The following is a 23,261-nucleotide window of genomic DNA, read 5'->3' as shown; positions in this document are numbered from 1 at the left end:
AATCTGATTTCAAAATTTGAAATTCTATTCTGAAAATCTCATTACTTTTAATAAATAACCCATCAATTTAAGTAATGAATCTGACTGAATATGGATGATTATTATCAAAATAAAAACAATTAATTAATTATTTTCAAATATCTAATTTATAAAAATTTTTTTTTTAAAGAATATTCTATGGAATTGAAAAATTCTAATTAAAATAATTTATTTACGGAATTCATGGAAAAAATTGTGTGTCATTTTCATATTTATTTTTTAATAAATAAATGTTAAATAATTTTTGTTGTAATAACTATAAAATACACTATTCAAAATCTAATTTTTCACATTAAATTTATAAAATAATAAAACAACACTTTCTTATAAAAAAGTACAAGTTTTAACTTATTCTTAAAATTGAAACAAATTAAATAAAAATAAAATAAAATTAGTTTATTTTGATGATTTTTCGTTTTTTTTTTTTTATAAATTGAATAGTGTTATAGGTTGCTATTATTATTGAACAGCTTTTCAAGCCATTTAAAAGAAATTTTATTAATGAGATCCTACAACTTTTCAATTAAGTTCTTTTGAATAAGCAAAGATTTTTTTTATAAAAAGTTTTAATATTTTTCATTTCATTAAAGAAGAACATGAAATTTCAAAGCAAAATTAATGATAAAATTTTAATTGAATGTTTAGCAATTAATAAATTTTGTTTTTTTTTTTAAATTATTTACAATTCAAAATAAATAAAAACTATTAATTAAAATTACTTGAATTAATTTAAAACTTGTTTTTTCTCAAAAAAAAAAAAACACGAAATCATAGTAAGAAAAATTTAACGCCCTGCTTTTAAGATAATTTTACGGTTTTACAAATATAGGTAGCTACTCTATTTTCTAATTCTAATTTATAAAAAAAAAATTATTCACAAAAAATTATTAGTGCCCATATTTAATTTAATTTTTTTTTTTGCCTCCGAATAACCGAAAAACAAAGAACCGTTTATGAATAAAAAAAAATAATTATTAAATAGAAAATAAAAATATTATATAAAATTTTTCTTTTTTTTTAAATTAAAATTTTATCTTTCTTTTATTTTTTAAATATATTACAGGTACTTTTGATAAGGTTTGTCATTATCTGTTGTTGTATTAGTAGTATCACCACTTGAAATTTTATTCCCAGTAGCTGATGCAGCAGCAGCTGCTGCTGCCATTTCAAATGATGGTGGTTCAACTGTACTATCTACAATCGTTGGACTTACCGTTTTATTATGTCCTCGACCTGTATTTTCACCGCGTGGTTTACGACGACCACGACCACGACCAACACCAGTACCACTTGCGCCCGTACTTTTACTTTTTTTATTTTCTGGCGGTAATATAGATGCTCTCTTACCGGGACGTCTTTTTTTTCTTTTTTTATTACCATAACGCGGATCATAATCATATTCATCATCAGCTGGTGATTTTGGTTCTTCTATTGGATCAATATCATTTAATTCTATATCATCATAAAACCATTCTTTTGGTAAATCATCTTTTAATTGCTGTTGTTGATTTTGGCTATCTTTACTATCTGATGTATCACCACCAATACCTAATGATGATGATTCATCTAATATTGTTCCATTTAAATCAGAATTAACTGTTGTTTCATCTACTGGAACTAATTCTTTTTTTTGTGTTTGAAATGGTCTATCATAGCAATAACGCGTATAACTATTGCTAAAAAGAAAATGAAAATGAATGATATGAAAATGTTTAATAAGGCTATAAGTAAAGAAATGTGTGCGAGAAATTGGCAACTATAAATAAAATACCTTATTGATTTTGTCAAATATTGACGACGACTTTTTCTCCATCTAGCTGAACAATATGTGTATACTTGACCTTGTTTGAAACCTGAAATTTTCATTTTTTATACAGCTGTCTTTATTTACGTACTATTCAACTTACCAGGCATTCGATTTCTTTTATTCATTAATTGTGTATTATTTTGTGCAACACCCGTCTACAATTATAAAAATTTTTTTTTAATTCTCATTTGAGAAAATATTTATAAAATATTAAAATCACCTGCGTATCAAGGAATGGCTGTCTACTTTTTCTTTCATACATTAATCTCTTATTAAAATTTGCACTAAATTCTATTTGTTCCCGGTATGTATAATCATTCAGATAACTTTCAATTCTTGCTAAATTTGGGGGACTAACAATTTGTATATCAACAGCCGAAGACATCTTTATCAGTTGAATAAATGGGAAAATTATTCTTCTGTTTTTCTTGATTTTTTTTTCGAAAATTATCTGATAAACTTTGAAGGATGATGTAGCTCTATATGATTGTGATGTGATGGCTATTCAGAATGTCAAAATTACGAATTGATTATACAAAATTACTGTATTTACGGTCATTTCGAACCCGAATAATTTAAATATTTTTAATTAATATTTAATTTTTAAAGTATCCATATATTGGATATTATCACTTTTTATGAATTTTATTCCACAAATTAAATTTTTGAAAAGGACTTGAATTAAGTTTGGTGAAAAAAAAAATTGACATTAGCCGCTTGCCCATATAACAAATTTATGCAAAGAATTCACAACCCATAAAACAATATTTAAAAAAAAAAAAATTGTTAATTCCCCTCATAGCTGGGGTTAAACACAAACCCTTTTTCAATTTTTTTGTTTCTATCTAAACTTTTTACCATATGAACAAAATTTTCATATTCAAATTTGTGAACAAGATTATATAAATCTCTGGTTCTTTAAATATTATATGTGTTACTAAATTTGCTTTAATTCTTATCTTAAAATTAAATTTGCTGCTAAAAGAATTTTACCTATTTGGCCTTTTGCTCATAAAAGAATTATAGAACAAGGTCAACCAGTAAGAAGTTTTTTGTCTGAGATAATCATTTTTAAAAATTATTCCAATTATATATAGAAAAATTAAATCTAGTGCAAGTTTTTTATGTTACGCCTGCAAAAACAAAAATTGCAAAGTTAATACCGTAATTTTTTTAAACTTCTCTCACTAGATCTCGCTTTATGCGTTAGATTGGAAAAATTTACTGATCTAATGTCAGAATTTATTCAACACAGAAGGAGAGTAGAAACAAATGTTTATATTTTTGATTTGACATACTGGAGTTGTGCTTGTTTTCTAATTCGCTTGTGTATAACAACTATACAAGTAAATAAGAGAAAATTTTTTTTAATTAGATATATTAAAAGTAAAATATAATAAAAATTGTAAATAATGGCTAATCCGCCAAAATTTCCTGGTACTGGACTTGAAGAAGTAAACATACCAGGACAAGAATATTTACAGGAGGCTCTTACATCTTGTACTGATCCGCTCAAAGCAATTGAAAGTTTTCAGGCATGTAATAAATATTAAAATTAATGTATTACTGGTTAAAATGTGCATATTGTAAATTTTAGCTTGAAAATGGAATATTGTTGCCATCATTACGTCCAATGTTGCCGCTGCTTGATCTTCATGGCGTTAGAAGACTTGATTTTCATAACTCTGTTTTAGAAGTGATTATTATTAAAATAAGAATAATGTATTTGTGCTAATAGTTTACATTTTATAGGAATTACGTGACAAACTGATTGAATACATAAACGAATTAGGCAAGAAAGATACAAAAGAAAGGGATAAGAAACTAAAAGAATTATTGGTAAAAAGTTTTCCGGTAGTACGTGTTAAAGCTTTAAGGCCAGTTGTAATGTGCATTTTGAGAAACACAACTCACATTGACGACAAATATTTAAGAATTTTAGTTAGAGATCGGGAATTATATTCTGACACAGATACTGAAGTAAAACGACAGATATGGAGAGATAATCAGTCATTGTTTGGAGACGAAGTTTCACCTCTTTTATCACAATATATTCGGGAAAAGGAGCATGTTCTTTTTGATCATACCAACTTAAATAATCTTTTTTTTAATCCATCTCCAAAAGTAAGGCGTCAAGGGGAAGTTGTTCAAAAATTAGCTCATATGATTGGTACAAGTGTTAAGTTATATGATATGGTACTTCAATTTTTGCGTACCCTATTTCTTAGAACTCGAAATGTTCATTATTGTACTCTTAGAGCAGAATTATTAATGGCTTTGCATGATTTAGAAGTTCAAGATATTATTTCAGTAGATCCCTGTCACAAATTTACTTGGTGTTTGGATGCATGTATCCGTGAAAAAAATGTGGATATAAAAAGGTCAAGGGAACTGCAAGGGTTCTTAGATAATATAAAAAGGGGGCAAGAACAGGTTTTGGGAGATTTATCTATGACATTATGTGATCCATATGCCATAAACTTTTTGGCAACTTCAGCTATAAAAATTCTTCACCATTTAATCAATAACGAAGGTATGCCAAGAGATAATCAAATATTAATTTTATTACTACGTATGCTAGCACTTGGTTTGAGTGCTTGGGTCATGATTGATTCACAAGAATTTAAAGAACCTAAATTAGATAGTCAAGTTGTTACTAAATTTTTACCAGCTTTAATGTCATTGATGGTTGATGATCAATGTAGAAGCTTACATTCCAAGTTACCTCCAGATGAAAGAGAAAGTGCTCTTACAACAATCGAACATTCAGGACCTGCTCCTGATGCAGTCGAAGCCTATATTCAGGAAAGTGCTGTTGCTAGCATTTTAGCTATGTATTATACCTTACATACTGCAAGATTAAAAGATAGAGTGGGAATATTAAGAGTTTTGGCTATATTGGCTTCATGTAAAGATGATCGAGCGTATGAAGATCCCTTTTTACATTCGTTGGTAAATTATATTAAAATTTTATATTTTGTTCAGCAATTTGCATTAAATAATAAAATATTTTTTTTTTAGATTGCCCTATTGATTCCTATGAGCGATGAATTCAGTACTGAAGATTTTTGTACAACTTTATTCGATGAATTCTTATTTGCTGGACTAACAAGAGATAATGTAACAAGACATATGCTTAAACTATTATGGTATGTTCATGGAAAACTACCTTCAGCACGTTTAGCCAGTTTAATGAAAACGATGCAACCAACCGCCCAACATCACGAAAATGTTCATAAATTATATGATAGTTTACAAGAACGAATTGGTGTTCAAACACAAGAAACGCCTGCAGCTGAACCACCAGAAACTGATTTTGATTCTCCATTAAAAAGTGTACCCACCCCAGGACCTCATTATATGCAGTAAAATTTTGAATTTTTGAAAAAAAAAACAAAATTAGATATAGTTATACAGATATAGACAAATAAAATTAGTTTAATAAAATTATTAAAATCTTCATTTTAATTCGAATATGTTAGGTTGTGAGAGAAGTTTTAATATGGCTCACTTATTCTTTTTAAGTGCCTCTTATATCAAATACGGATAAACCGTAAAGACATTAAAAATTAAGCTTAAAATTTATTATACAAATTAAATACAAATTAAATTAAAGAAGTATTTAAAAACCACAAATTTAATTTGTTTGGTTTTTATCCAAAATTTCTGAAATTTTCGCAAAATATATTAAATAATATTAAATAATCGTTGCAAATATGAATATTGCAAATGTTCGCACGTCCATTTTTTTTAGCAATGTTACCGTTTATACTGTAATCTATGCTGTTCATAATTTGGTAACTTTCTCTCAAAAACAATACTTGTAGCGTTCTACAAGTAATTGAATTTTAAGCTCTTATTGATTAAATTCACTACTATAATCAAATTTAAAATAATATTAAATCAATTTAAAATCTATTACTCAAAACCACCAATATTCCTACTTATAATATATATTATAATATTCAATGTATAATTAATTGTAAAAATTTAATGGCAATACTTCTGACTGTACTTATCTGACTGTACCTACATAACATAACTATAACATAATATGTATTGAAACAGTATGCAAACACACACCTGCTAACAATTTAAAGCGGTGTTATGTTATTTTTAAATATGTATGTACACATGTACAAACAGCGTGTTAACAAAATTAATTAACATTTTATATTTGAATTGAGTTTTTAGAAACGGTTTTCATTATTTTCATTTTTAAAAAAAAAACGAAAGTTAAAATAATAATTAATATTTTCATTTATATTTTTAAAAAAATTCTAAAGTTTTCATCAGTAGCTAGTTTAGATCAATAATTTGCAATGTACCTTGTTTAAATTGGCTCGTTCGCTTTTGAGTAAAAGGTAATAAAGTCGCTTATTTAACTACTCTGTAATATCAATTTTTTTATCATTAATATTTTATTCGTTTTGATAAAAATTTACTTGCGATAACAGTATGAGCATTCGTATGTATATTATTAAGTGTATACTGATAGGTATATGTACATATCTAAATGTTCATAATTTTCTGGAAAAAAATCTGATAAGATTAAACTGAACAACAAAAAAAAAAATGAATAACTTACATATGTGTAGTAAGAACTTCGAAAATATAGACAATTATGGATGTATGTGCCTTTAATATAAATCAGAAGTATGTATAAACGTCGTGATTTTATTAACATTTTTTTTTCAATTTAGTTATTCTTAATTGTTCTCTGTAATATAAAAAATTAATCTTTGCATTAATAATGTGTCATAATTTTAGTGAATATAATTAAAAAAATTATAATAAAATAATTTTGTTATTAAAATATAGATTATATATTTAAAGTAAAAAAAAAATAAAATAAAAAGAAATATTAATATTTAATATAATTTAGAAAAAAATTGATAGTTTTTAAAAATGGTTGATAACACATATCCTTATTATGATCAAGATTGGAGCGTTTTGCCACCAGATCAAAATCGAAGGTAGGTTCATTCATAATTATATTATAAATGCGTACATTTGATTAAATTACGAATTTCTAAAAAATATGATGAAATTTGTTTGAAAATTAAAGTTTTTATGAGGATTGACTTGACCTATATATTAGAAATACACCCCCTCAAAATTGTTATCGTAATGACAAAAAAATAACCAAAAATTTGTTAATACTGCGATCGTAAGCATTTTTGATAACAAATACTAGGATTAAAAGACATTTATAAAAGAAAAAAACTATTCTTTATTCCTACAAAAATTAAAAAAATAAAATAATATTATTTTCTTTAAGCAAATTTTAACTCATTTTGATAATACAAATTCTGTATACATCAATAATAAATTTAATTTTATATGTAGTTGTTGCGCTAATATCATAAATAATAGATAACACCTTATGTATCTACGGGTATACAATAACAAGCATTTTTAATTTTCACATGAGTAAAAACCTAGATATTAATATCTTAAGTTACTATTTTTATCGTACGCATCTTGTTGTTTTCAAAAAATATAATGACGTGTTATTGGTAAATGCAGGTAAATGTAAAATGTAATTTTAACAAAAATATAATATTAAATTGCAAATCTTAACAGTATATTTTAAAATGCAACAGGAAAATGTTAAATTTAATTGTAATAATAATAATTTTTCTGAGTTTAATGTTCAAACGATCTAAATTAATATCTGAATAGTGTATCAATATTTTTAACATTGAAAAGAAAACTATTGAAAAAAGAAAATGAAAGCCATAAATATTCAAAATTTTTAAAAATTTATTAGTATTTCAAATTCTAACAGATTCAAACTAGTTTCAAAAATTTTATTATGGACACGAATCATTTGTCAGAATTGGTTTGACCATACATTAATACAATCCCTGCAATTGATCTTCAGTAATCAATACTCGATAGTCGGAAGTCAAAATAAGTCGCAATAAATACTTGTGGATTTAAATCCTTTATAGCATCAAAAATCAGATTCAAAATGACATTCAACTTGAGGGAATTTGAAGTGAGGATATGATGTGAATTCTGAAATAAATTGATAATTAAATAGTTCACTTACTCAATAAATTTTTAAAATAAATACTTGTTTACATTCTCAAATATGTTTAACTTATACTTACGTGATATTTATCGTAAAAATTAATTCTGTTTTTTTTTTTTTTTTTTAATTCATTATAGATTTGAACCACATATGTGGATATGTATGCATATTGGTTTGTAGTTAAAATATTAAATTTTAATTGTTTTTAATTTTATTTAGTTTGATAACACTGTCTTTTTTTGTTATCAATTTAATTTTATTTTAAAAAATAATAATTTCTTTCTAGTTGATTTTTATTACAAAAAATTTGTGAGAAAAATTTAAAGAAATTTAATATTTAATGATTTCTTTACTTTCTGTGCCAAATAAAGTATATAAATTCTCTATTTTACCATATAGAGTTAGAAAAAACTAAAATTATTTCGTTTACGATATATTGTGCATTTCTAAGATTACCATTCAACTTTTATTTTCGATGATTTTAATATTTTTTTAAATAATTTTTAATATTCTAACATTTTTTTCTTTTTACACCAAGTATGTATCTTCTTCGTTAAATTTTTTTTTACGTTTAGTATGATGCTATAATATAAATTTTTATAATATTATTGTGCTATAAATTTTTTCCAATCAAAATTAAATTAAATAATGCAATTTCATTGTTTACTGGATTCAAAAATAATAACATATTGTTTACTGGGTAAAAATAAAAAGGTTTACAAAATCTCTACAAAATTTAAAACGTCATCAATGTCAAATTTTAATTTTTGTCGCATAAGTATGAATGAATTACAATTATATATTTTTTAAAAAAATATATATTTATCTTTGTTTTTCTTATTACTAAATGTCATTATTATTCATCGTCATTTTAACCTATGTGTTGGACATTCCAAGTTTTATAAGTTTAATAAAAAAAAAAAAAGGAAATTGTGTGTTTAAAGTATTTTATACAAAATATAAAAAAGAAAAACTAGAGAATAAAATAAAGTTCTTGTAAATTATCTTGTTCTAAATTTAAATAGTATTATTTGTATGAATTTTAATTTAAATGTTATTTATTTTATATAATTTTTTCTAATAGAACAAAAAAAAAAAGAAAAGAGTGCACATTCCGTGTAAATAAGTGAATTTTTTTTTTTTAATTGCATATTTATTTGAATATATTGTACCATTAAAACAAGTGTTTTAACCATCATACAACTTTTTTAATAAAAAGAAATGAAAGAGTGATTTTTTTTTTTTGTAATCTGCTGTATATAAATATTTTTTTTTCATTTGGATCTTGTTTTTTTCTTAAAAATAATATTTATTTGCATATGAATCTTATTGTTTCATTGTATGTAGATGAATTCATCCTGCCTTAACAATATTTTTTTTTGTTGAAAATATTGTAGTTATCACAAAAGCAAAAAAAAAAAAAAACAAGGAGAAGTATGTTTGAATTAAAAAAAAATAGTTTTTTTTAATTTCTAAATTCGATTATTGTATTTGATACCTAAAAAGCCTACAAATCTAGGTACCTAGTATGTTTTTTTAAGTTTTAGAAAATTTAAAAGAGATGCACGTCCTGCTGCTTTTTAAAATAAAAAATTTTGTATTAAGAAAAAAAAAAAACAAAGAAAAAAAAGAGATGTGAATTTTAAATTTTTCATTATGCAAGATTTTAGAGAGAAACTAAAAATTTTTTTTTATATAATTTTAATATTATTGTTGTGATATAGACTTTTCTAAAAAAAAAAGGAATGAAAATTGAAATTTAATATTGTCACTGTTTGATTTTTATGTAGTATACCTACTTATTTCTTACAAAAAGCCATATTTTTTTTTTAATTTAATTCTTTTAATTTATCTCAATTTCAATATCTAAATATTATACTAAATAACAATATAATAATACATTATTAATAAAAGAAACAAGAATATTCAAAAAGTAGTTAATAAAACTAAATGTCTTGACTGTTCTTCAACATCATACTAAACTCTAACCTATAATCTATGCCAACCTTCAAGTAGAGATTCTTAAATTTTTAATTTTACACGAAAGTATAATACAGCCATATACTAGTAATAAAATTTAATTGTACATGAAATTCATATTAATATCTAGATACATTGTAGGCAGGGTACACCTGTCTACCTATGTCAATGTAAATATATTGATATACTCGTATCTACCTGTATTCAAGTTGCCACAACAATTCATTCCTCAAATTCATTGAGAATAATTTAAAATTTATGACCATGTTTAAAAAAAATTTCAATAGAAAAAAAAGCGCTAAAAAATTAAATGTAATTAAATATATTTTTTTTTAATGTCAGGATAAAATTAGCTCCACTTTTCTATAAGATAAAAAAAGAAAAACCTAAACAATTTAAAATTTTTTTATACTTATATACCTACATATACTTATTTACCTATAAGTAAATAAATAAAATAAAAGTCAAATTACTTAGTAATTAATACACGTAATCGAATTTATTATAAAAAAATAAAAAAACAAAAAAGCTTCAATATTTTTTTCGTAGGAAGGCAAAAATAAAATAAGAAATAAAAATTAAAGAAAAAATCCGAAAAAAAATTTTGACGATAAAAAATCTGTGACAAAATGAATTCAGAACATGGGTAATTGATTTTTTTTTTCGTTTATTTTCTTTTTTATTATTATTTGATAATTATCCGTTCTTTTATTTTTTTTTTTATTGTTTAGATATTACAATTTATATAAATTCATTTATCATTAATGTTTTTGATTGATTTCAAAAAATTAGGGTTTCATTAGTGAGTGACAAAATTTTGAGTCTCTCAATTCTTGAACTTTATTTGAAGATAGAAGATTTATTTGTGTAGGCAATTTGGTACTTACCTATCTACCTACTTATACCTTACTACCTACTTACCGATGAATATTTCTAGTAATCATCTAAGTAATGGCTCATTTAAATATGCTTTAATTATTTATTTATTAATTATGATAATAGGGCTGATAATCAAAAGAGAGATTGATAGGTTTTGTAAGACAAATTTAGAATATTTGAAATCGTTAACAAGATTTTATTTAACCACATAATTATATACATTAATTAAATATCTCAATTAGAATAATATTTGAAATATTAGTAATAATTTAAAATATTTACTTACATAAAATTTTGATAAATTTATAATATAGTTATCCTTTCTCAATATAGGTAATTGTAATTGGGCAATAAATTTTTTTTTTTTCAATTTTGTTTCTTATAAGATTTCTTATAAGATTTTTCAAAACATACTGCGCCACTTAAATTATGTTGAGTAGTCATCATCACATAATCATCGATCTACATATTGTAGGCATGTAGGACACATTTATAGATTTGTTCATTGTAACTCAAAGCAATGCGATAATTTTATAATATATCTTAAAATTATATTTAATATAATTGATGAATTCAAAAAAGAAATAGGATTTTGCCATTTATTAATTAAGAATCCTTTTATTTTATTGAAAATGTTATTTACTAAATTAAATGGGTAAGTAGGTGGATAGGTACCAGGTTTATTTTTTGTTAATTTATCTTAATTTTTATTATTTTTGTTTTGGCAAAATTTTTTTAATTTTTTAAATTTACTTCTAATAAATCAAATGTTAAAAATAGTTCTGACCTAAAAATGTAAAAAAATTTTACATTTTCAAAATGTTTAATGTCATACTTATTAGGAAAAATATTTTCAAAAGGGAAAATATTTATTAAAACAATAATTTTCAAATAAAACAAATTTTTTATACTTACCCGAGATTCCTTAAAATATCATGCATGAGTAATAAGTTTTTTTTTTAAAAACTAATTTATGTAGAATTTAGCAATCAGGTTTTTTTTTAATATTTTATTTTTGTTATTAATTTAATAACTCAATTGCATTTTCGCATCAAATAAAAAACTTGATCTGCATTAACTTGATAATAATTATTAGTTGATTGAATTTATAATTAAGTTTTATTATTTAAATTTAAAAGTGATGTTATACTCATATATTTTAAAGCACTATAATATAAATTAGGAAAGTAATAGTTAACTTAAAAAATAGTAATATATTCCCTGAAATTTAGTATTAAGAAAATACTACAGAAATTTGAAATTAAGAATAAAAAATTTATGCAATAATAAAAAAATATGTTGTATCTTCGCTGCACAATATTTTGTTAAGCAATTTATTAAGTTGATTTAAATTTTTATTTTTCAATTATATAAGTATTTTTAATTCTATAAATTAAAAACATTTTGCTGACATAAATTTCTTTTATTACATAAATTAATATTTAATTTAAAAGAAAAAAAAAATTCTTTTTGCATGACTGATATTAAGTAATTAACAAAAATATTTTCTTTTGTATGCGATTTATTAATTTTTTTTAGGTTTAATCCAGCATTTAATATGGCTACAATACGCCAAGCATTTAATGAAGCTGTCGAAAGGGGTAATAATTTTATATATACTTAACATTTGTCTTTAAAAAATATTATTTGTAAATAATTAATTTTATATATATGTATATTTATTACTATACTACATAATATAGTAATTTTTGTTTTCATTGTGTTTCTTTTCTTGTTTCTGATTATTTTTATAATTCTCAATTTAAAATATGTAATTATGTAATTAATTAATTTATTATTATTATTTTTTTTTTGTAGTGAGAATGCCCACACCTACAAGATTAAGAGATTTAATTAGACAAATTCGTGCAGCGCGTACAGCAGCTGAAGAAAGAGCTGTAGTTAATAAAGAATGTGCCTATATACGTAGCACGTTTCGTGAAGAAGATTCTGTTTGGAGGTAAAAATATTTACGAAAAAAAAAAAGGAATAATCAATTTATTCGTTTTTTTTTTTTTAATTTTAGGTGTAGAAATATTGCAAAATTACTTTACATACATATGTTAGGATATCCAGCACATTTTGGTCAACTAGAATGTTTAAAGTTAACAGCAAGTCCACGTTTTACAGACAAACGAATTGGTTATTTAGGTGCAATGTTGTTATTAGATGAAAGACAAGATGTTCATTTATTAATAACAAACTGCTTAAAGAAGTATATAGCTTAAAATTAAAATGATAAATAATTTTTACATATTTCAAAATACATCTAAATTATTTAAATTAAAAATTTTTAAATTATTTTAACATTTCTAAAATAGTTCTTATTTTCGTTTGAAATTTTATACAAAAAAAAAAATGTTTATATAATTTTTTGTTTTACTTAACTATAATGTTTTTTTTTCTATTTCAATTTGTAGTGATTTAAACAGTTCAACACAATTTGTCGTCGGTTTGGCGCTATGTACATTAGGTGCAATTGCTTCACCAGAAATGGCAAGAGATTTAGCAAGTGAAGTTGAAAGATTAATGAAATCACCAAACACTTATATACGTAAAAAAGCGGCATTATGTGCGTTTCGTGTTATAAGGCGTGTACCGGAATTAATGGAAATTTTTTTGCCAGCAACAAGATCTCTTTTAAGTGAAAAGAATCATGGTAAATATTCATAATAATATTTTTTTTATGTATGAAAATAATTAATTTTTTTTTTATAATATTTTAGGTATTTTAATTACTGGAGTAACTTTAATAACCGAAATGTGTGAAAATAGCGTGGATACTTTAAATCATTTTAAAAAGGTAATTATTTAATGTTTTACACGGGAAAAAGAACACTAATTAATTTATATTAATTTTTTTTTTAATTTAGTTTAGAAAGCTAAAGCATTGCTAAATTATTTTATTAATTTGATGTGTTATGTAGAATTTAAATATTTAATCTAATTAAATTTAAATAATTTATTTTTGAAAGTAATTTATAAACAAAAACACAAAGTATTAAGATTAATAGCCTAGGCTAATATTAATGCACATGTTTTAAAAATGTTTTTCATAATAATTACAAGTAGTGAATTGAATATTAATGAAAAAATTTTTATTTTTATTATTTTCGTAAAAAAATAGTTTCCTCTTATTACTTATTATTTTTATTAATTATTGACATTATTTTATAATAATATTTCTAATTTTTAAATAGCATTCCATAGATCAAAATTATTAATAGTTTTTGTATTTTTCTTTTAGTTCAACTAAAATTTAATTATGTATTCAGTAAGAGCGGAAAGTAGCTAGATTTTTTAAAAAATATTTTAAAAAAAAGCTTTCTGTTATAAATCACTTTAATTTGTCAAAGCATTATTTTGTTTTTAAGAAATAAACTTTAAAACTTGCCGAAAAAAGCATATATCTTTAGGCAGTCCTATTGAAAACAAAAATATTCTAATTTCTAAAACCTATTTTCAATCATATATGCGTATAGAAGCATTCATTAAAGAACATTAAAATTTATTAAATAACCTACATATGTATTAAAACATCTAGCTATCATGAATTTCATTTTGAATACTAACGCCGTAAAATCATTTTTTAAAATATTGTTTAGCAAATTTATTATTTTACAAATTTTCCTTGAAGTTTGCAAAATATTTAAAATCGAAAAAACTGTCTTAATTGCGCCGGCAATTAAGTTTTTAGTTGTTAATTTTCATTTCACTTTTTTTCCTTGTTGAAACACTTTTTTTTTTTTAATTTTAAAATTTAATACCAATATTATTTTTGATTTGATCTATTTATACAAACCAATTTGCACCAAATTTGAATTTTGATTTTTAATATGAATTAAAAAATGGTTTCTATATTACATATTTTTTATGTTATTGCTATGCCAGGATAGTGGAAATCGAGAGGTATGCAAAACGCTATAAATGAAAATATGGCTGTGAAAAATTTTATTTAATTATTTTTTTTTTTAATTTAATGTATAATAATTAAAATATTATAAAATAATTTATTTTAAGTTGAATTTTAACATACATACATATATACATTATGTACTATACATTAAGTAAATGTTAAAAATTTTTTGTTATAATTACATATAATTATATTATATTTTTTATGTATGATTTTATGAAATTATCAGAAGAATCGGATTAGAAATTAAAGTTATTTTTTTGCATGTTATTATTTTAGATCGTCCCAAATTTAGTAAGAATTTTAAAGAATTTAATATTGGCTGGTTATTCTCCAGAACATGATGTTAGTGGTGTTAGTGATCCATTCCTTCAAGTAAAAATCTTAAGGCTATTAAGAATTTTGGGTCATAATGATCCAGATGCATCAGAAGCAATGAATGATATTTTAGCTCAAGTTGCAACAAATACTGAGACTAGTAAAAACGTTGGCAATACAATATTATATGAAACTGTTTTATCAATTATGGATATACGGTAACATTAATATTACTATTTAATATTGTAATAAAAAAACATCTAATTTAATTTTCTTTTTTGTATATTTTTAGTTCGGAAGGTGGTTTGCGTGTTTTGGCTGTTAATATTTTAGGCCGATTTTTATTAAATAGCGATAAAAATATACGTTATGTTGCTTTAAATACCTTATTAAGAACCGTGCATGCCGATACATCAGCTGTACAAAGGCATAGAACAACTATTTTGGAATGCTTAAAGGATCCTGATGTATCAATACGTAGGCGTGCTATGGAATTATCATTTGCTTTAATAAATTCACAAAATATTCGTACTATGACCAAGGAATTATTATTATTTTTGGAGAAAGCTGATCCAGAATTTAAGGCACATTGTAGTTCTGGCATGATTTTGGCCGCTGAACGCTATGCACCATCACCGCGCTGGCATTTAGATACTTTATTAAGTGTCTTAATAGCTGTTAGTTTTATACTTTTATTCTTTTAAAAACAACTTTATTATTTTGAAAATTTTATTCAATTTTTTTAAGGCTGGTAATTATGTTCGAGATGATGTTGTTTCATCCACTATTCAATTAATATCAGGAAGTTCTGTACCAGAACAAACATATATAACAAGTCGTTTATGGGAATCAATTCAAGTAAATAATCATTGTGAAGATAAACAGCCTTTACTTCAAGTTGCTGTTTGGGCAATAGGTGAATATGGTGATTTATTTATGTATGGCGAAAATCCTGAAGGTAATTTAATTAGTTATTATAATATATTTGATTCATTACATCATATAGGAAATTAATGAATAAGTTAAAAAAATTTTTCTTTCGGCAGAATTTGAAAAACCTCCCGAAACTGAATTGATTGCACTTTACAATAAATTTTTAACTTCTGCTCAAGTATCAACAACAAGTAAGCAATACGCTCTCGTTTCACTAGTTAAATTAAGCACAAGGCTACAAAGTGGTCAAGAGTAAGAAAAAATTAACAAAATAAAGGGGAAAAAAATTTATTTGTTATAATTTTAGGGAAATTAAAGCATTAATAGAGACATTTGGTACACATTTGAATGTAGATTTACAGCAACGTGGTGTCGAATTTACTCAACTATTTAATTCGCATCAACATTTAAGGCCGCCCTTATTAGAAAAAATGCCGCCGTTACAAGTTAATCGTTCTTCACCACAAAACAATTCAAACAATTCATATGAAGAAAACGGATCTGAATTAATTGAAAATGGTTTAGAAGAAAGTGAACAACATAATCAAGGAGACCAATCAAATGCATTATTAGATTTATTGTGCGGTACAGATATAAGTCCATCAGACGTTACCTTACAAAGAAAAAATTCTAAAAACGCGAATACAATATCATCGGAATTACAAACCCCAACAACAAACAATCAAGATTTATTAGATTTATTAGGTGGTTTAGATTTAACAACATCAAACTCTCAACAGCCACAACAAATAACATCAACAAATATAGAAAACCATATATTAAATAATATAAACACAATTCCAACAACAAATGGTGATGGAGATTTAGTTGCGAATTTAGCACTTAATCCAGCATTAACCAGTTTAAATAATATGAATATTTTAGAATCTAGTATGTTATCAAATAATTTAATTCAAAATCAAATTCAGGTAAGTTGTTAAATAAAAATATAATTTATTACTTTATTTAAAAATGTTATTTATTTCTTTCTTGTAGTCCGAAGGCCCTAAAATGACAGCGTTAGATAAAAATGGATTATTAGTACAATTATGTCCCTCGAAGGGCAGCGATTGTCTACAAGTTTTTATGACAGCTACTAATAATTCTGCAACAAACGTAGAACAATTTTTGTTTCAAGTAAATAAAACATTTTAAAACCTCTTACGATGGTTTTTTGAGAATTAGAAAACAATGATTGATACAAATATGTAAATATCAATTTTTTTTTAATTTTTTGTTTTAGGCTGCAGTTCCTAAGAGTTTTACATTACAAATGTTATCACCCTCAGGCTCATTACTAACACCTGGTGGTATTATTACACAAGAAATGCGAATTGTCAGTACGTCCAAGGTAATTTTAATTAAAAACTTTTTGTATATTTTTTTTTAAACTTACAAGCAATTTATGTATTATAAATTAATTATTTATTTTTTTTTGTAATTTTTTTTTAGACTGTTTTACGAATGAGACTACGCATATCATATGTAATTGATGGCCAACCAATTCTCGAACAAACGGAAGTTAGTGGTTTTCCTGAAAACTCTTTCGAATAAATCTGTCCGTTCATTAAAATTAATATAATTATATAGTTTTTTTTTTGTCATTTATATTTTCATTATTTATAAATATTATATGTATATACGATATGTAAATGCATATATTTTTAATACATGTATTCTTCTCATTTATTATAATATATTTCAATATTAAAACTATATAAAGTCAAATTATTAATTTTATTTCATTGAGTTTTTTTTTTTTTTTATAAAAATGTTAATTTTCGCAACATTTTATTGGATATATTATAAAAAATTAATAAAGACAAAACAATATAATTATAAAAATTTGAATTAAAATAAAAGTAATTTAAAAAAGAAAATATTAGAATTTTTATACTAAAATAAATTGTTATAAAAAAAAAAGTATATTAATTAAATTTAAATTAAATTTAAATATAAAAATTTTCAAAGAAGCTGAATCACAATAAATAAATATAAAAATAAACAACACAAGCAAGAAATAAGAAAAAAGTATTTTGTTAGATAAATATATTAATTTTCAGTTTTTTTTTTATTATTATTACAAAATACATATGTATTTATATATAAAGAAAACGTCGCTGATACTTTAACATGAAATTCATGAATATTAATTAAAATTAAAATCAAATAGCTTAAAATATACAATATGAAAAATAACAGAAAGGTGATTCAAAAAAAAAAAAAAAAAACTAACATTAGCTATAGATATAAAAATAATATGAAATAAAATTTTATATAATAAAATCATATTACATATTTTAATTTTATTATTAATGTAGGGTGGGAAAAACTAAATGTTCAATCATAGCTAGTAACATTATTACCCAAAAAAAAAAAAAAATTATAAATGAAAAAATGCTTTTTATTTATTGAATCTTTTCAATACCTCAAAATTTTATAAAAAATTTAAATAAATAATTAATTCTTTTTAACATTTAATATTTTTTTTTAAATTAATTTATAAAAATTTAAAAACTTCTATAATATGTGTTATGATTTTATTATTTATAATATTATTTCATATTTTAGAATGTGAAATAAAACAAACAAAACAAAATAAATAATTTTTAATAAAAGAAAATTGATTTAAACACTAAAAAAAAATAGATAAAATTTTTAAATGAGAATAAAATCAAATAAAAATTTAATAAGAAAAAAGAAGATTTAAGAAAAATCGAAAATTTTAATTAAAACAGGCAGCCACTCATAAAAATATATTGAAAAATAACAATTAAAATCTACAAAAAAAAGTAAAAATTAAATAACAAAATACAAAAATGAAAGGAAATTAAGGATATTGTAATATTTATTGTTATACTAAATTACATTGAATTAAATTCGAAAATTAAGAACAAAAGCAAAATAGAAAAAAAATAGTTAAACTCATTTTGTAATTTCAGTTTCATATTATTTGATGTAAAATTAAAATCACTGTGAAAATATTTTCTCTACTATGGAAATTATAATTTGAAAAGATTTACTAAATTTTTAAAATAAAATTTGGTTCTACTCGTATTCGAGTAGTGGCTTCTTTAAGCATTTTTAAAATTAATCTTATTATTATATTAATCCACTTTTTTTAAATCAATTTTAAATTAAAATATATTCTTTTGCAATTTCTTTCAGATACTATTGATATAAGCAAGCCAAATAAATAAAATTCCCGCCGAAATGTTTTATATATAATTATAAACATAATTATGTAAATTTCTTTATTTCCGGTTTCAAAAAAAAAAATAATAACACCAAAATAATTTAAATAAATATTTTTAAGTTTGTAAATGCAGTATATATTAGGAAAAAAAAATACCCAAAATTTTATATATTCATGATTTTTACAGTATTATAAATAAGTATTTTGACAATTTGATGAAAGTTAAAATAAAAGCTGTATAAATGCATAATAAATATTTTTCAGTCATTTAAAAAAAAGTTTCCAGTTGATATTGGTATTGAGTTATTAATTTTTATTAATTATTCCTACAAAATTAATTATTGATTAACGTCCCGTATTGCTCATTAAATTACGTCAACTACCTATTATATTTTATTTTTAGAGAATTTTCAAGAAAAAATAAAACACATTTAGGAATCACTTGAACAAATATGGAAAGCGTATTTTGAAATATTAAGATTTTAGTATGATAAATTTTTATTGCTTAACATAAGCCTAAATCCACTTATAAAATAAATTATTTTTCTACAAAATATTGCGAATTATTTGTAATTTATTCAAATTATATTTTTCGACAAAAAATGAGGAATATTTTCACTTTTTTATAATTTTAATTTAATAAAATTTTTTAATTAAATTTGAAAAAATAATAATTATGAAACTATTTAATATTTATTTCATTTTTCCTCTTGAATTGTTTTAATGTAATTAGGCTATCAAAATTTTAAAAAGTTATCGAAAAATTTATTATAATCCATAAAATATTTAAAAAAAAAAAATTGGTATAATACCAATTAATATGTTAAATAATTTCATTATAATTTTAATTTTCCAGTTAATTAATGTATATGTGAATTTTAAAAATTAAAAAATTATTCTAAGAATATCATAATTAAATAAAAAACAAAATATATTATATTAACTATAGCAAACAATTGTAATTATATGCATGCATATATTATTTATTTATGTATTGTACAAAATATGAGTTATTTGTATTTTACATACATAAATTATTTAATAATTATATTAAATATGCAGTATATTTATATATATATATAAATATTATTATATAATTTAATATATTATGTTGTTAATTTTGAAAAAACAAGATGAGTTTATTTAAAATTTCTTTTTATACATTCAGGTTATTGAAATTTAAATTAAACAAAATCAAAGACAACTTTTATTTGAGCTTAAAAAAAGTTTAAAATAATTATAAGGGAATAAATTTTCAAAAAAATGATTTTAAGAAAACCATGCATATATATTACAACTAATTTTTTTTTTTTGGTTTTTAATTTCAGTTTTTCATAAAAAAAAAAACGTAACTAAAATTGTGTACTTAACAAAATAAAATTAAATTATGATTGAAGACGGTAAGAAATATTAAATATGTATAGAAATCAGATGATAATGGAAAAAAAATATATATATATATATAAATATTTAAAAAAAAAAGAAATATATTTAATAAAATACTATTATGCATTTTTATTTTTTTAAAATGTTAAGATTTAATTTGGAATGAGCAACTATTTATCAGTCTATTCTATAACATTTCTGGTATCATGTGTATCTCGCCGGTAGATAACTGCTTCTATTTATCTTTAATATGTTATGCTATGGATACTATAGTACTTTTGGACATAACAAGTGTTTCATCTTTCCATATTAAAGCTTTGAATTAGATTATTTTGTAGCTTCTTTTGTCTTCAATGTCTTCGAGTGAGTTACTGTACAAATTAAAATCGATGTTTTTTAATTAATTTAAAAATTTCATTTTCTCCATATAAGAAAATTCAAATTGATTAAATTATTATATTGTGTATAACCTGTGTTGAATACAGAAGAATACCCATAAATTTTAAAACTATGTAGTTACCTACTTGACTAAAATCAATAAAATAAAAATCATTATAATTTTATACTATCTATAACAATTAACTTTATTAACAATTCTTCAAAAAAATAGCTCTGATTTTTAACAATATATTTGTATGTATGTATGTATATACAATCAATAATTATTTCCTAACTAACTTTTCCAAATAAATTTTTTAGTGATTAAATAACAAAAACGGTATTGTATTGCAATCATTTGTCCTATTTTTGTATTTTACAAAACTATTATTGTCAAAATTTTACCACAGGAAAATGTATCATCACAATCTTTATCTTATCCATTTAATAGATTAGAAATGTTAAAATAATTAGTAGTTATTTGGTTTTCTTATCTCTAATATTGTCATTTTTATTAGCGCTTGACGGGTAAATAGCAAATAATGATAATTGTATTCCACTGAGAAATAGGAGGAATGCATTTTGGAACTAAAAAAAAAAGTAAATAAGAGAAAAAGTTTGATTGTTTAAAAATATTGAAAATCATACCACCATAAGATCATTTAAAATGGAAAAACCGTATAACATCCAAGAAGCTGATACAAGTGTTCCGGAGAATATCATTGCAAATGGTAATCCTTCTGTACTTCTTTTTTTCATTATATCACCTAAACTTAATAGTGGTGATCCTACTAAAAATACTAAAACAATAGTAATTAACATTCCAAGACGAAATTCAACTAAATTTGGATTTTCCCAATCTGCATAAGCAAAACAACCAGCTGTAAATAATCCACTTAAGCCTATTTGACCCCAAAGTTTCAATTTATTTTCATTTGGAGTAAAATAATAAAAAACCATCATAAATACAATATTTAAAGCAAAACCCAAAAAATTAACTTTTATCATAGCATCATCACGTATAATAACCCCAAATTTTAAACTAATTGCACACCTAAAAATTATTTAAAATAAATCAAATTTCGATATACATAGCTAATTTTAAAATTTATGTAAAACTTACAAAACAATACCACCCAAAAAAGGCCATACGGGAAAACCAATTGTTGAATTTTTTTTACGAATATCATTTAAGAAAAAGAATCCAGATAAAAATTGAAGTGAAGTTAAAGTTCCAGCAATTTTTGCTAGAATATTTGAATAAGGTACCAATGATAATCCTATTGACTTGATCATTCTTCTCTATATAATAAAAACTTAAATAAAAACAAAATGAATTAAAAACTCAATTGAAAATAATTTCCAAGGTCACAAAATAATCGATTGTCTACTGTAAAAAAAAAAAATAAAATTAATTCGCTTACTACAATAAAATTCTTTATATCTCACCAGGTAAGTAACGTCTATTAGCTTTTAAAAATTTGCACATACTAAACTTGAATTCGTTACCTTTTGCATTACACTACGGTAACAAGTTTTCACACTACGTTAATTATAGTACATAATATTATTTAATTAAAAATAATTAAACTTTGGTTAAATGGGTTGAAGAGTAGAATAAAGTTTTCAATAAACTTGTATTAGTTTATGTCAACTTTGATAATAAAACTGTGGACATAGTTTTAATGTAAATTTTGATAAGATAAATTACTTAAATATTTATGTGTCAATTGTCAATTCGCTTTAACAAATTGAGAGAGTTTGGTATAATAATTAAGGGATGTGACCTATCTTTATATTCTGGAAAATTTTAATTTTTTAAATTCTCACTGAAAAATATATAATATTATGTATAATGAATAACAAATAATAATATATGTATATAACATATATATAACATACAGAATATATGTGTATATATGTATTTTATATGTTCTAACAATTCATGGTTAGCAAAAATTGACCCCAACTACATTACCACGAACTAACGCGTAAATGATCTGTTCAATTACGTTATTTGTTTCTAGTAGATGGATATAGCATTTTTGACTCAAAACAAATCGATTGTGTATTTTCGGAGTTATTTTGATATTGGTTTATAATACTTAACGTCTTTTCCTTTGTAATTGGCATTTGAATAATAAAAGAAAAAGCTAGCTAAAAAAAAAAAAGGTTATGCCAAAAAAATTAAAATTATGTTTTACTTACATATATACAGAACAAGGCTGTTCCATTCACAAGTTGCATAATAAAGTTCATGAGTAGTTTGAACAAGTAAAAGATGCTAATTTTCAAAACTGGTAAAACAATTACTATTAAGTTACGCGATATCACCCCTGCATTTTCGACGTCAATATGTTTAATTTCAGAACACATTCTGATCTATTTA

General features: G+C 22.7%; 4 protein-coding genes across 12 annotated transcripts; 2 read left to right on the top strand and 2 right to left on the bottom strand.

Annotated features, from left to right (window-relative positions):
• Window positions 1–691: 691 nt before the first annotated feature.
• On the bottom strand, window positions 692–2,539 carry LOC129605523 (zinc finger protein ubi-d4 A). Its single transcript, XM_055515339.1, has 4 exons — window positions 2,067–2,539; window positions 1,947–2,001; window positions 1,811–1,892; window positions 692–1,715 (listed from the first exon to the last, which is right to left on the bottom strand). The coding sequence occupies exons 1-4, from the start codon at window positions 2,229–2,231 to the stop codon at window positions 1,097–1,099; spliced, it is 921 nt and encodes a 306-aa protein (XP_055371314.1). The 5' UTR covers window positions 2,232–2,539; the 3' UTR covers window positions 692–1,096.
• Window positions 2,540–3,159: 620 nt separating this feature from the next.
• Window positions 3,160–5,264, top strand: LOC129605471 (negative elongation factor B). The gene is made up of 4 exons (XM_055515254.1): window positions 3,160–3,381; window positions 3,444–3,542; window positions 3,599–4,798; window positions 4,868–5,264. Exons 1-4 carry the CDS (start codon window positions 3,259–3,261, stop codon window positions 5,213–5,215), a joined length of 1,770 nt encoding a protein of 589 aa, XP_055371229.1. The 5' UTR covers window positions 3,160–3,258; the 3' UTR covers window positions 5,216–5,264.
• Window positions 5,265–6,697: 1,433 nt separating this feature from the next.
• On the top strand, window positions 6,698–18,341 carry LOC129605385 (AP-1 complex subunit gamma-1). 8 transcript variants are annotated; one of them, XM_055515109.1, is made up of 16 exons: window positions 9,088–9,320; window positions 10,416–10,512; window positions 12,285–12,346; window positions 12,564–12,705; window positions 12,772–12,960; window positions 13,166–13,404; window positions 13,472–13,548; window positions 14,637–14,654; window positions 14,941–15,197; window positions 15,272–15,656; window positions 15,727–15,937; window positions 16,026–16,164; window positions 16,220–16,841; window positions 16,909–17,049; window positions 17,156–17,263; window positions 17,365–17,737. In XM_055515109.1, exons 2-16 carry the CDS (start codon window positions 10,496–10,498, stop codon window positions 17,464–17,466), a joined length of 2,709 nt encoding a protein of 902 aa, XP_055371084.1. In that variant the 5' UTR covers window positions 9,088–9,320; window positions 10,416–10,495; the 3' UTR covers window positions 17,467–17,737. The 8 variants fall into 8 exon arrangements, with proteins under 8 accessions (XP_055371082.1, XP_055371083.1, XP_055371088.1 ...); XM_055515107.1 differs by lacking the exons at window positions 9,088–9,320; window positions 10,416–10,512 and adding an exon at window positions 6,698–6,822 and having other exon boundaries at window positions 17,365–18,341; XM_055515113.1 differs by lacking the exons at window positions 9,088–9,320; window positions 10,416–10,512 and adding an exon at window positions 8,807–8,882.
• A 2,718-nt stretch (window positions 18,342–21,059) lies between these two features.
• LOC129605514 (sugar transporter SWEET1) lies at window positions 21,060–22,536 on the bottom strand. 2 transcript variants are annotated; one of them, XM_055515317.1, is made up of 4 exons: window positions 22,322–22,536; window positions 21,996–22,259; window positions 21,521–21,926; window positions 21,060–21,460 (listed from the first exon to the last, which is right to left on the bottom strand). In XM_055515317.1, exons 2-4 carry the CDS (start codon window positions 22,166–22,168, stop codon window positions 21,350–21,352), a joined length of 690 nt encoding a protein of 229 aa, XP_055371292.1. In that variant the 5' UTR covers window positions 22,169–22,259; window positions 22,322–22,536; the 3' UTR covers window positions 21,060–21,349. The 2 variants fall into 2 exon arrangements, with proteins under 2 accessions (XP_055371292.1, XP_055371291.1); XM_055515316.1 differs by having other exon boundaries at window positions 21,061–21,460; window positions 21,996–22,262.
• Between the last annotated feature and the right edge of the window lie 725 nt (window positions 22,537–23,261).

This window comes from Condylostylus longicornis, unplaced genomic scaffold, assembly GCF_029603195.1.
Source record: "Condylostylus longicornis isolate FDR11 unplaced genomic scaffold, ASM2960319v2 ptg000013l, whole genome shotgun sequence".
Taxonomy (NCBI): domain Eukaryota; kingdom Metazoa; phylum Arthropoda; class Insecta; order Diptera; family Dolichopodidae; genus Condylostylus; species Condylostylus longicornis.
Note: the sequence above shows the minus strand (reverse complement) of the source record. Positions and strands in the feature narration are given on the sequence as shown.